General features: G+C 44.8%; 1 protein-coding gene across 1 annotated transcript in view; it reads right to left on the bottom strand.

Annotated features, from left to right (window-relative positions):
- The window catches only part of MERTK (MER proto-oncogene, tyrosine kinase), a 142,004-nt gene that overhangs the window by 70,835 nt on the left and 58,186 nt on the right, over positions 1–12,983 (bottom strand). The window contains exons 3-4 of the mRNA XM_017856217.1: positions 12,354–12,454; positions 9,312–9,485 (exon numbers count right to left, since the gene is read on the bottom strand). Coding sequence (XP_017711706.1) covers positions 9,312–9,485; positions 12,354–12,454 — 275 coding nt within the window. The remainder of the gene's footprint in view (positions 1–9,311; positions 9,486–12,353; positions 12,455–12,983) is intronic.

Below are 12,983 nucleotides of genomic sequence, written 5' to 3'. Positions count from 1 at the left end.
AAAAAAAAAAAAAAAAAAAAAAAAAAAAAGTTTTCAGTTTTAATTTCTAATTCAGTAAATACAGATAGATATGACCCACATCAACAAGAACTCTGGTTCTTGATAATTTATGACTGTAAAAGGATCTTGAGGCTAAGCACAGTGGCTCACTCCTGTAATCCCAGCACTTTAGGAGGCTGAGGCAGGAGGATCACTTGAGTCCAGAAGTTCGAGAGTTACAGTCCAGAAGTTGCCCCAGTCTGGGGCAACATGGAGAAATCCCATCTCTACAAAAAATACAGAAACTAGCTGAGCGTTGTGACATGCGCCTGTAGTCCCAGCTACTTGGGAGGTTGAGATGGCTGAATCACCTGAGCCTAGGAGGTTGAGACTGCAGTGAGCACTCCAGCCTGGGTGACAGAGTGAGGCCCTGTCACACACACACACACACACACACACAAGGATCTTGACACCAAAGCATTGAGAACTGATGCCTCATAGTGGTGATTCCAGACAGGTGAGAGAGGTCTTTTTTCTTTTGTAATGCAAGGAAGAGATGAAAGGAAAACAGGAGGTGGAAAGGAGAACTGGCGAGGTATCTGGACTTTGGGCACTTTGTCAAGCATTGATTTTAAGAAAGAAGATAAATACAGGATGAAGATGAAGAGACACTGATCCCTCTAAGCTGTCTGTGCTCTGCTGATCACTGTTTCATGGTGAGGCCTCTGACACTTTGATTTTCAAGCCTTGGCATCACTTTTAACCTTCCAGATCCTAAGCTCCCAAGTGAGATGCCCATTTCATCCACAAGGCTGCATGAACTTGCAAAACCTGGCTTATATTTAGAAAAACTGGCTTTGGCTCAATCAGAAGATACAGGAAGTTACTAACTTATCCTTTTTATATATTGGAGGAGACATCTGCAGGTTAAAATTAGTCATCTGACTTCAATTATTCTTATCAAAACTCTTAGGAAACCCTTGAATACAAACTACAAAATCACATTGCAAACTTGTCATAAGGGGAAGAGCCAGCCCTATGGTAAAACAGGAGGTTTATTTCACTGAGATCCATTATCCAGTTATAGATCCTATAATAGGATCCTGTAGTAGCAGAATTCAGGCCCAGTGGTCTTCATTCCTATCAGGCTTATCAACACTGAAAGGGAAACATTATCACAGAACATGACTTCAGGACAAATGGACAGTCGTTTCTCCTGTGTGCTTCTTTTCATAGTGCACACAAGGTCAAAAAAACAATCTATAGCAAATGTCCTAGCACAAGACACCTACACCAAGTCTGAATTGCCTGGCAGTAACCACACAATGTATTAAAACAGTTTACAAGGTCAGGTGGTTAGCGCCCATATGCTGGCAGAGAGAAGAGGAAACTGGTTCAAACCAAAGGTAACTTTCTCCAAAACTAGACGGCACTTAGGCCAAATATAGTCTTCTTTGCTTAATTTTTTCTGCTAAACTTTCATGGCTTAACGGCACTGGCTTCCCAGCTAGACACTCGTTTATAAGCCTTGATTGACCATAGCAATGAGTGTACACTAGGAGAAGACAGCTCCCTCTCACTCGCCAGTTCTCTCCCTGTGGATAAACAATAACTACCAGACTGGAATAGACCTTGACATTTTATAGCCCCAAACCCTTGTGACTTTCCAGGGAGAAAAAGCATCCACCTCCTTAAGTCTCCACCCCACCACCCACTCTATCCTGAATGGTCCCGGGCACTGGAACCCCCACAATCTCCTGAGCCAGCTCCTCTTCTAGTGTTAGGTCATCCCCCTTATAGTAATTTCTCCTTTTCACCCAACTCCATTATGATGGTTCATGCCTCTCTTGCTTGGTCGTCTGCTGGTTTGAGAAAAGATATTTATGACACAGCTCTGAAACATATTTTTAAGGAACATTCAGTAACAGAATGTTCCCTTGAGGGAAGGACAATCGGATTGCTGAGGGAGCAACTCTTAAGAGCACAGTTGAGCCAGTTCTTTGAGTTCTCAATTAAGCAATCCTGCAAATTAACTAGACAAACAATTCTGTCCCTGCTTTTTTTCTTCCCCTTGTGTCCATCTTTCTACCAAAAGAAGCAACAAATGGAAGATTATGCTGCGTAAGTGACGTAACTTCTTAACTTGGACCTCTCTATCTGCTCTGCATTCATCCACTTGAAAAATATTGACTGAGTATTTACTACAAGCCAGACATTTTTTCCAGAAACTTTGGATATATCCACGAATAAAACAAAGATCCCCTCCCTTACAGAGCTCACATTTTCAGAGAGGGAAATGGGCGATATATAATAACCTTGATAAAAAAGTAAGATATATGATATATTAGAAGGTGATAACTACTATGGAAAAATAGAAGACCATCAGAGGGTCAGGATGGGTGGGGAAGCAAGCTATAATTTTAAATGATGGGTGGGGGGCATCAGAGGTGGTTCCTTGAGAAATGACCTCTGAGGAAACAGTTGGGGTGAGGAAAGGGGCCAAGTTGATACTTGGGGGCCTGGGGAGGTTCTAGGCAGAGGGAACATGTGGGAGAGGCCTTTGCCTGTTTCTCTTGTTGGGTGGCAAACCCAGAGCTCTGAGCAGACGGCTGATATGATCTGACTTGTATCAGGATTGCTCCAGCTGTCATATGGAGAATAGACCTTAAGAAGACTGGTCTCTTAATAGTTCCAAATGTTTTTCTAATACATAAGATGGGTATGAGAAAACGCCTAACTAGCCTGAGCAACACAGTGAGATCCTGTCTCTACAAAAAATTTGAAAAGAGCTGCTTATCCCTGTAGTCCTAGCTACTTGGGATGCTGAGGTGGGAGGATTTGCTTGAGTGCAGGAGTTTTGAGGTTACAATGAGTAGAGATGGCGCCACTGCATATCAGCCTGGGTGACAAAGCAAGACAATAACAAAACTGCCTAATTATCACAGCTTGCTATGTGATTCAAAGTAATTCTTTACAGAAAGTACTGTGGGCATTATGAACTAATTTGTATAAATTCTAGTTATTATTACTCTTTCTGTTATTACAAGGATAGTAACAATTATATCCAACTAACTAAAACAAAAGCTTGCTTAGCTGTTTCCTAGATGTGGATTTAAATATAAAATGAGCATTTTTTAAAAAAAGAAAAGCCTGAAAGATCAACGCAAGCCCACCACTGTTAACAGAAAGGCAGGTCAAAATTGGCAATGAGTTAGTAACTTATTGCATATAAAATAAAACAAAATATAAAAAATTTAAAATATATGCCAGAGCTGGAGCTCTTACCTGCTAACTTATAAAGCACTCCATCATTGAACACCATGAAGCTAAAACTCTTTGCAGTTCTGCTCTTTATTTTGGGATTTGGTTTTGCCCATGATAAAAATTCTTTAAAAAAGAAACTTTTTATTTTGAAATAACTTTAGACTTACAAGAAGTTGCAAAAATAGCAGAGTTACTGTGCACCCTTCACCCAGCTTTACCCAATGGTAAGATCTTACATAACCATGGTACAATGATCAAAACAGGAAAGTGACTTCGGTACAACAGTATTAACTAAAATGCAGGCCTTACTAAGATTTTACCAGTTTCTGCTTTGTTTTATTTGGGGGGGAAGAATGAGTGTATAGGTTTATGAAATTTTATGACAGGTACAGATTTGTGGCTACACAACTGTTCCATCACCAAAAAGAAGCTCCCTCATTCTACCCCTTAAAGGAACATCCTATCCCCAAACCTAACCCCTGAAATTGTTGATATGTTCTCCATTACCAAAATTTTGTCCTTTTGAGAATGTTATCTAAATGGAATCATACAGCACACAACCTTTGAGATTGGCTTTGTTGACTCAGAATAATGTCCTTTAGACAAATTACTTCTTTGCTCATGTTCCTTAAAGAAAGCTCATACAACACAGAGGAAAAATAAAAACTTGTATCGAGAGGGAAAAGGCATATGACCTTCCCATTCATAAAAAATGCTTGCTCAAAGCAGTCCAAACAATTGGCTATTTAAACCAATTAGCATTCCCTCAGTAGAAGGGGCCAGCAAAGTTTACTTAGGGGTCAATTGCAGATAGGATGGAGTCTCCCTGCCAACACTCACTGCTTTATTTACATCAGCATGTCAGGGGCGGCTGCCCAGCACAAAGCCCCCAAAAGCCGACCTCAGCACCCACCTCCTCACACATGAATTATTGGGAGGGACTCAGGTATCAAACTAAAGCTTCCTCAAAATTAAAAATATATTTAATTAAAAGTAAGTTTTTACACAGTTCTTTTGTAACGTTACAAAATGCAGACACAAGGGAACAGTCAGCAACTAGCTGACTTGAGAGTAACTCCTGTGAGCCCGCACAATTCCCACATTCAGCAGCCTGGGCTCCACGCCCTTCCTCCCCGGACTTATTTTAGCCCTTTGGGTCTACAGAATGGACATTAAAGATCCTGTTCTATTAATTTCGCAGGACCGGCTGGAGATATAAATGAGAAAAGAGATAAGAATTTAAATGTAAAAATAATTTGATAAATACAAGTTACTTCATTATCATGATATCCCTTTGTCCCAGTGATAGGACCTAAAACTCAGGGACTATCTGTAATTAATTTGTTTGTTCATTAGTTCATTCATTCATTCACATAGTTCTTACATGCCAGGTGCTGTGCTGGGTGATGGGGCTAATCATACATAATAATCACCTGATTAGTAAGTCTTCTTGAAGGCCTGACAAATAGATAGAGGGTTTGTGCTTCAATGCAATGGGGAAGAGGCCTTGTGAATACACAGACAAGGAGGTGACCAGGAAGGTTTTCAGAGGAGAACCACGATCTCTGTGTCAGGTGAACGGGGGCTTGTCAGACAATGAGAAGGCAGCTTGGCAAGAAGGCAACAGTGCACTCATAGGCCTGCAAAAAGCTCATCAGGCCTCACAAGCAGGTGCCTTTGCAGGTGAGGCAGGCAGAGACCCTGGGAAAGTTAGGCTGAAGCCCCAGTGGGTCTCAGACTTCAGGGTAAAATGGTAGATTTTAACCTGCATGTAGTGGGGAGTCATGCCAGGAACGAGAAACTCTGTACTTTAGGAGAACCTCTTTAATCACAAGGTGGAGCATCACTCACTATGGTGGTGGGGTAGGGGGATGAGAACAAGAAAGCTGGGACCATAGTCAAGAGGTGACAGCAACAGTCCTGGCAATGAACCAGGAAAGCCTGAATTAAGGCCATGGTGGTGGAAGTGCAGCACAACTGACATTTGAGAACAATGTACAGGGCCGGGCACAGTGGTTCACACCTGTAGTCCTAGCACTTTGGGAGGCCAAGGTGGGTAGATCACCTGAGTTCACGAGTTAAAGACTAGCCTGGCCAACATGGTGAAACCCCATCTCTACAAAAATACAAAAATGAGCCAGGCATGATGGTGGATGCCTATAATCCCAGCTGCTTGAGAGGCTGAGGCAGGAGAATCACTTGAACCTGGGAGGCGGAGGTTGCAGTGAGCACAGATCACACCATTGCACTGCAGCCTGGGTGACAGAGCAAAACTCCATTTCAAAAAAAAAAAGAGAGATAACAATGTACAACTCTTGGTGATGATTGTTGGATGGGCAAGAGAAGAATCTGGGGAAGTTTCAGGTTTCTGGCTTGAATATATGATTACTCCTCCAGACCTTCACTTCACTGTATAGCACCAGCTAGACCATCTTCACTATCAAACAGGCATTTAATAAATATGTCACTAAGAAAAATAAAGTCAGCAGCCCCACTTTCCAAACCCTTCACACATAGGAAAACTGCCTGAGCAGTACAGTATACTGCATATTCATTTAGAAACCAGAATTTCGGCCGGGCGCGGTGGCTCAAGCCTGTAATCCCAGCACTTTGGGAGGCCGAGACGGGCGGATCACGAGGTCAGGAGATCGAGACCATCCTGGCTAACACGGTGAAACCCCGTCCCTACTAAAAAAATACAAAAAACTAGCCGGGCGAGCTGGCGGCGCCTGTAGTCCCAGCTACTCGGGAGGCTGAGGCAGGAGAATGGCGTGAACCCGGGAGGCGGAGCTTGCAGTGAGCTGAGATTGCACCACTCACTCCAGCCCGGCCGACAGAGCGAGACTCCGTCTCAAAAAAAAAAAAAAAAAAAAAAAAAAAAGAAACCAGAATTTCAACTCGGCAGTTTAAGTAAGAGTTCTTCATTTACAGACACATTTGTCACTACTCTGACAACCTCTGACGGAGGTTGCAGTGAGCCAAGATCATGCCACTGCACTCCAGCCTGGGCAGCAGAGCAAGACCCCTTCTGAAAAAAAATTTTAAAAATAAATAAAAATGATGTTACTACTGATAAATACAACATCGTGGATGAATCACCAAAGATATCATGTTGAGTAGAAGAAGCCAGGGAAAGTACATATGACACAAAAAAGTACATACTTTATATTCCATTTTTTGAAGTTCCAGAACAGGCAAAATTAATCTATGATGACAGACATAGAACAGAATTGCCTATGGGAGATGGTGACCCACTGGAAGGGACCATGAAGGACTTTCCAAAGTGATGGCAATATTCTATATCTCGATTGAGGAGGTAGCTACATGGGGGTCTACACTTAGGAAAACTCATTGGGTTGTACAACTAAATTCTATGCATTTAATCGTATGTCAATTTTACCTCAATGAAAATAAGTCTTTTGTTACGGGATTTCAGAGTGATCATCCTATAGAGGGTACAGTCTATTTTTTTTTTTTTTTTTTTTTTCGAGACGGAGTCTCGCTCTGTGGCCGAGGCTGGAGTGCAGTGGCCGGATCTCAGCTCACTGCAAGCTCCGCCTGCCGGGTTCACGCCATTCTCCCGTCTCAGCCTCGCGAGTAGCTGGGACTACAGGCGCCTGCCACCTCGCCCGGCTAGTTTTTTGTATTTTAGTAGAGACGGGGTTTCACCGTGTTAGCCAGGATGGTCTCGATCTCCTGACCTTGTGATCCTCCCGTCTCGGCCTCCCAAAGTGCTGGGATTACAGGCTTGAGCCACCGCGCCTGGCGAGTCTATTTTTTAAAATTGATTTTGAACAAAAAGTTACTTAACTAATTCCCTAGAAAAACTCAAAGAAAACTCAGATGAAGGGGAGAAAACCATAACATTCCTCCTGAAGTCACAGGTTAGAAAAGTGATTCAGAGTTAATATAGCTAGGAGCTGGCATTCACTTACTGATCCATTCTAGCCATAAATATTTACTGAGTTACTACTAGGAGGCAGGCACCACTTCAGCCACTGGCAGTGCAGAGGTGAATGGGAGAGAGAAAGCCCTCATCCTTACTGAGCATATGTTCTCTAAGAAGCTAGATGGCCAGGCGCAGTGGCTCATGCCTGTAATCCCAGCACTTTGGGAGGCCAAGGTGGGCGGATCACGAGGTCAGGAGATCAAGACCACGGTGAAACCCAGTCTGTACTAAAAAAACAAAAAAAATTAGCCAGGCGTGGTGCTGTGCACCTGTAGTCCCAGCTACTCAGGAGGCTAAGGCAGGAGAATGGTGTGAACCCAGGAGGCGGAGCTTGCAGTGATCCCAGATCGCGCCACTGCACTCCAGCCTGGGTGACAGAGCGAGACTCCGTCTCGAAAAAAAGAAAAAAAAAAAAAAGAAGAAGCTAGACAAGGAGCCCAACGAAAAAACTGGATAATTATAGACGGTGACAAGTGCAACAGAGGAGTACACAGCAATGTGGGATTGAGGGGACCTAAAATAGTTAGGAGTGATCAGGGATGGCCTCTCTGAGGAAGTGATGTTTGAGTTGGGTCATGGGACAAAGGGCAGATGGAAGAACACCGCAAGCAGATAGAAGAGACAGGTCCTGAGGCAGGAAGGAACAGGATGTGCCTAGAGAAGTGAAAGACAATCAATGTGACTCGTATCTAATAAGCAGGGTGGAAAGCATGGGATGGGGCTGGGTTGGATGGATAGGAAGGAGCTGGGACACGCAGCCCCAAGGGAAAGGGCAGGAAGGACTGGGTGACAGTCTAAGACAGTGGGGAGCTACTGCAGGGTTTTCAGCAGGCAGGTGATGTCCTCTGCCACTGAGGAGGGTAGATGGGAGTAGGGACAAGGCTGGGAGCAAAAAGGCCCAGTTAGGAAGCCACTGCAGAGGCGATGGCAAGAGCTGGCAGTGACATGGACCAGGGTGCTGGCAGCAGAATGGAGAAAAGACAGACTTCAGAAGTATTGTAGGAACAGAACTGACAGAACTGCTGATGCCAACATGAAAAATGAGAAAAAGGAAGGGTGGGAAAATGGTGATATCATTCACTAAGATGGGGAATTCTGGAGTGGAACAAGTCTAGAGTTAAGAGTTTCATTCTGAGATGTGTATGTACCCAGCAAGTGGCAATGCCAAGGAGGCGGTTGGATACATGAGCCTGCAACTCAGGAGAGGGGTCTGGGCTGGAGAGGTAAAGTTCAAGGTCATTTCTTATAGATGGTGTTAAAGTCAGGGGCCCAGAGAAACTCTCCCAAGAGGGAGCATCTCAGAGTAAAAGAAGGGGGCCCAGGATTGAGCCCTGCCATTTAAAACTCCAGTGGATGACAAAGGAGGAGCAATGAATTGGTGTCATTCAAAGAAATAGAAGCCAGGACAGTGTTTCCAAAAGTCCATCCTGTGTCCTGAAGGCCTAGAACAGCCTCAGGCATACAGCAGTCCCTGGAGAAAGGAAGGAGGGAGGGAGTCTGGTAACTTTGCCTGATGCTGCTGAAAGATATTGCGCAATGAGAGGAGCCACGGAAGAGCCCACCGACTTGAGTGCATGGGAAACGTCAGTGGTACTAACGAGCATCATCAGTGATGTGCGGGACTAAAACCGGGCCACTTTCATTTGGATGGAAATCACGATGACCGTGGAATGTCCTTTCAGCCGCAATCCCACAAGGGCTCACACTTTCTGCAATAGCTCCCGATGACCAATCCACGCTCTCGGTGTCAAGCCCACTGAGGTCTTCACATCAGTGGTTCCATAAACGCAAGACCTGACAGGCCAGCAAGGCCACAGCTGCAACGGGAGATGTGAGCAGGGCTCCTGCTGCCTGGGCTCGGGGATTCTGGCCACTTCAACAACTTAACCCTATGTATCCTCAGAGGCCCTCACCTATTTCCCCACCTCGGCCTGTGAATTCTCACACCTGTGATTCCCACCTACCTTACCATCTACCTGGTCCTATAACCTTGCTGCCACACCTGCATAGTCATCTGTCTCCACTGCCTGCTAGTGGTGCACAGCAAGGGTCACCAAACTTTTGATCCCTTCCACTATTAGAGAATAAATCAATAAATAAACCCACGGCTCAGACTCACCTGGAACAGTTAGCACGGAGGGGGATTTTTCAGGCTGTTCGTTAACACGGCTACTGTTTTGAACCCAGAAAATGTTGACAGGCTCAGGTGGGCCCACAGCCTGACAGGTGAGGTTGAAGGCTGTGTTTCTGGTGACATTCATGCTCTCAGGCTGCTTAGTAAAGTGAGGAAGTCCTGCAGAGAAAACATTACATGAAAGAATGTTTCAGATCTGAAAGCAGAGACAGAGCCCAAAGGGGAATGGAAACTGGGCTAGAACTTGGCAATAGATTTCTCTTTTTTGTGGGGGGGATGGAGTCTCACTCTGTTGCCCAGGCTGGAGTGCAGTGGCTTGACGTTGGCTCACTGCAACCTCTGTCTCCTTGGTTCAAGTGATTCTCCTGCCTCAGCCTCCTGAGTAGCTGGGATTATAGGCGCACACCACCACGTCTGGCTAATTTTTGTATTTTTAGTAGAGATGGGGTTTCACCATGTTGGCCACGCTGGCCTCGAACTCTCAACCTCAAGTGATCCATCCCCCTTGGCCTCCCAAAGTGCTGGGATTACAGACATGAGACACCACACCCAGCCTTGGCAACAGATTTCTTTATATACTGCGTCACCACCGCGCCCAGCTTAGCAACAGATTTCTTTATCTACTGCGTCAGTCAGGTCTGTATTCATCAGTTTTCACCTCCTTAAGTTGGATAAGAAGGAGCACAGAGGCTAATTCCTGCCAGTCTACCTTAAGCCAGCTTTCTAGGACGCTTTGCCAAAGGGGCTATAAATAGTGATTCAGAACTGGTTTTACCAGAAGGCAGGCCACAGGCAGTTCTTACATCAGGTGTTGCTCAAACTCCTGGGACTGACCAGTTGGCAGGTTTTCAGTATTTCTTACCAAAATAAACACAGAGTAAAACATGGCTATGTAATAGATCTGTCCATGGTATGAAGACATTCTATTATGTGTGTGACTTTCAGATGGGTCATAATGAATTTTAAAATCCACAGCCTTGTATAAGGCTGAGTGCTTTTCAAAGCAAATTCTCATGAAAAAACAGTATAAACATAGTTGCAATTACAATCCTTAGATCTACTCTCATTTCCAAAATCAAGGCCCCAAGGAAGCTCAGAGAAAGCCAGTCAGTACTTATTTGGGGCAGGTGTTCAAAAATATAACAAGTCCAAAAAGTGTTCTTTTGGGGATTGGGAACTCACAGATCTAGTTCCAGCAAGAATGATGTGGCAGTTATGTGTAATGGAATTCTTTTGTCCTGTTTCAAGGTGTTTTGAAACTCTCTTTGGATTTAATATGTTCCTGCTCTGGGCATTTTTCTGGGATTCTGACAAATAAAATCTCCTCTAAATATTTTTTTCCCAAATTAGCTGCAAATGTAGGAAACCCCCTCTTTGGCTGATGGTGACATAACCCTGAGAAAGAGCTGTTCAGCCTGGGATAGGCCCAAAGCAAAGGTCATGAAGAGATGAAGAGACTCCTCTGAGGGAGTCTAAAACATTTAAAAGTAGCTGGGACCTGTAGTCCCAGCTACTCAGGAGGCTAAGGCAGGAGAATGGTGTGAACCCAGGAGGCGGAGCTTGCAGTGATCCCAGATCGCGCCATTGCACTCCAGCCTGGGTGACAGAGCGAGACTCCGTCTCGAAAAAAAGGAAAAAAAAAAAAAGAAGAAGCTAGACAAGGAGCCCAAGACTCCTCTGAGGGAGTCTCTTCTGTCTTCCACAGAGAGGAGGCTTCTCTCCACATTGGTGGGCATCAATTTCAGGTTCACAAAAGAAAGGGTAGCACAGCAACTTTTCAGTGGGAGATGTTTCTGATTAAAAAGCTAATCACCTGCTCTAAAGCCTGTGATGAGGAAGGTCAGGATAAAGCAGAAAAGGGAGGTGACCTAATGGCTCTGCTAAGAGGGGCACCTCAGAGAGCAGGGGCACAAGGGCCCCAGAGGGAAGTCCCCGGGGGTAGTGAGGAGTGGTACTGGGGGTGATAATAAAGATGCTTCCTCCTTGCAACTCTGCCATTGCAGAACCAGGCATGCAAACCCCCAACTCAGGGCACCAAACCTAGGACCTGGGCTCACCTGTGCATCAGCTCACATTGCCCATTAGAGTTCAAGTTCCTTGAGGGCAGAGACTGCGTTTTCCTAACCTGATGTCTCATTCCTCACCCCCACGGACCTTCATATGATGTCATGGAATTTCTCTGAACCATGCACCTGACGGATACCAGTGCCCAAAAGAAGTCTCAGGCTGAGCTGTTGAGCCAGTCCAGGAAAATCACTCACTCCCCAGCGTTTCACTGTCTGCATAGGCAAGACAGGAAAAGATGCTGAATAATAAGCCAATAGCCACTTGACCAGGTAGGTGAGTAGTATCTGGTACCAGCACTGGAAACTGGACAGTAGAATGCATTTTGCTTCTTAGAAAGAAGTCATCAGCCGGGCGCGGTGGCTCAAGCTTGTAATCCCAGCACTTTGGGAGGCCGAGACGGGAGGATCATGAGGTCAGGAGATCGAGACCATGCTGGCTAACCCGGTGAAACCCCGTCTCTACTAAAAAATACAAAAAACTAGCCGGGCGAGGTGGCAGGCGCCTGTAGTCCCAGCTACTCAGGAGGCTGAGGCAGGAGAATGGCGTAAACCCGGGAGGCGGAGCTTGCAGTGAGCTGAGATCCGGCCACTGCACTCCAGCCTGGGAGACAGAGCCAGACTCCGTCTCAAAAAAAAAAAAAAAAAAAAAAAAGAAAGAAAGAAGTCGTCAGTTTATTTTTATTGTAAATAATCTGTGGACAAGGAAGTCTGAAATCTCTTTTTATCTCATCTTTAATGCCTAGAATAGAGCTCAAACTTCAGGAACTGAATTCATTTCATTATTACTTATAGACTACAAAGAGGAGTACCTTGTACAATTTCAGTGCTGATAGATTTGCAAGGTTTGCGTACAGAGTTATAAATGGGCAGGCAAAACTCTAGAGTATTATACACAAAACATTTAACGCAGGCCCTAAAACAAACAGCTCTCTGGCAATGCGACTCTGGTCTGTGGATTTACCTTGCACTTCGATGTAGATGGGATCAGACACAATCTCTTCGTTGTTTATTCTCATCTTACAGATATACGACCCATTGTCTGAACGCTGCACACTGGTTATGCTGCAAAGAAAAACACATAAAGATATTTACAGTGACTACCCTTTGACTCTGTATTATAGGACTGGAAACTTCTTCAACTTCTTTGTCATATGCTGTGAGAGTTAATTTTATATGTCAGCTTGTATAGGCCATTGTACTCAGTTGTTTGGTCAAACCCTAGCCTAGATGTTGCTGCGAAGGTACTTTTCACATGTCACTAACATTTAAAGCAGTAGCCTTTGAATAAAGCACATTACTCTTCATGATGGGCGTAGGCCCCATACAAACAGTTGAAGGCCTTATAAGAAAAAGACAGGGGTCCCCAGCGAAAGAGAGGATTCTATTTCCAAACTGCCTTAGGACTCAAGACTGCAACATCAAGTCTTTCATGGGTCTGCAGCCAACACCCTGCTGATTCCATATTTGTCCGCTTCCACTGTGTGTGAGCTAATTCCTTAAAATAAATCTCCTTGCGGCTGGGCGCGGTGGCTCAAGCCTGTAATCCCAGCACTTTGGGAGGCCGAGACGGGCGGATCACGAGGTCAGGAGA

Source organism: Rhinopithecus bieti, unplaced genomic scaffold (genome assembly GCF_001698545.2).
Source record: "Rhinopithecus bieti isolate Rb0 unplaced genomic scaffold, ASM169854v2 scaffold_42219, whole genome shotgun sequence".
Classification (NCBI taxonomy): domain Eukaryota; kingdom Metazoa; phylum Chordata; class Mammalia; order Primates; family Cercopithecidae; genus Rhinopithecus; species Rhinopithecus bieti.
Note: the sequence above shows the minus strand (reverse complement) of the source record. Positions and strands in the feature narration are given on the sequence as shown.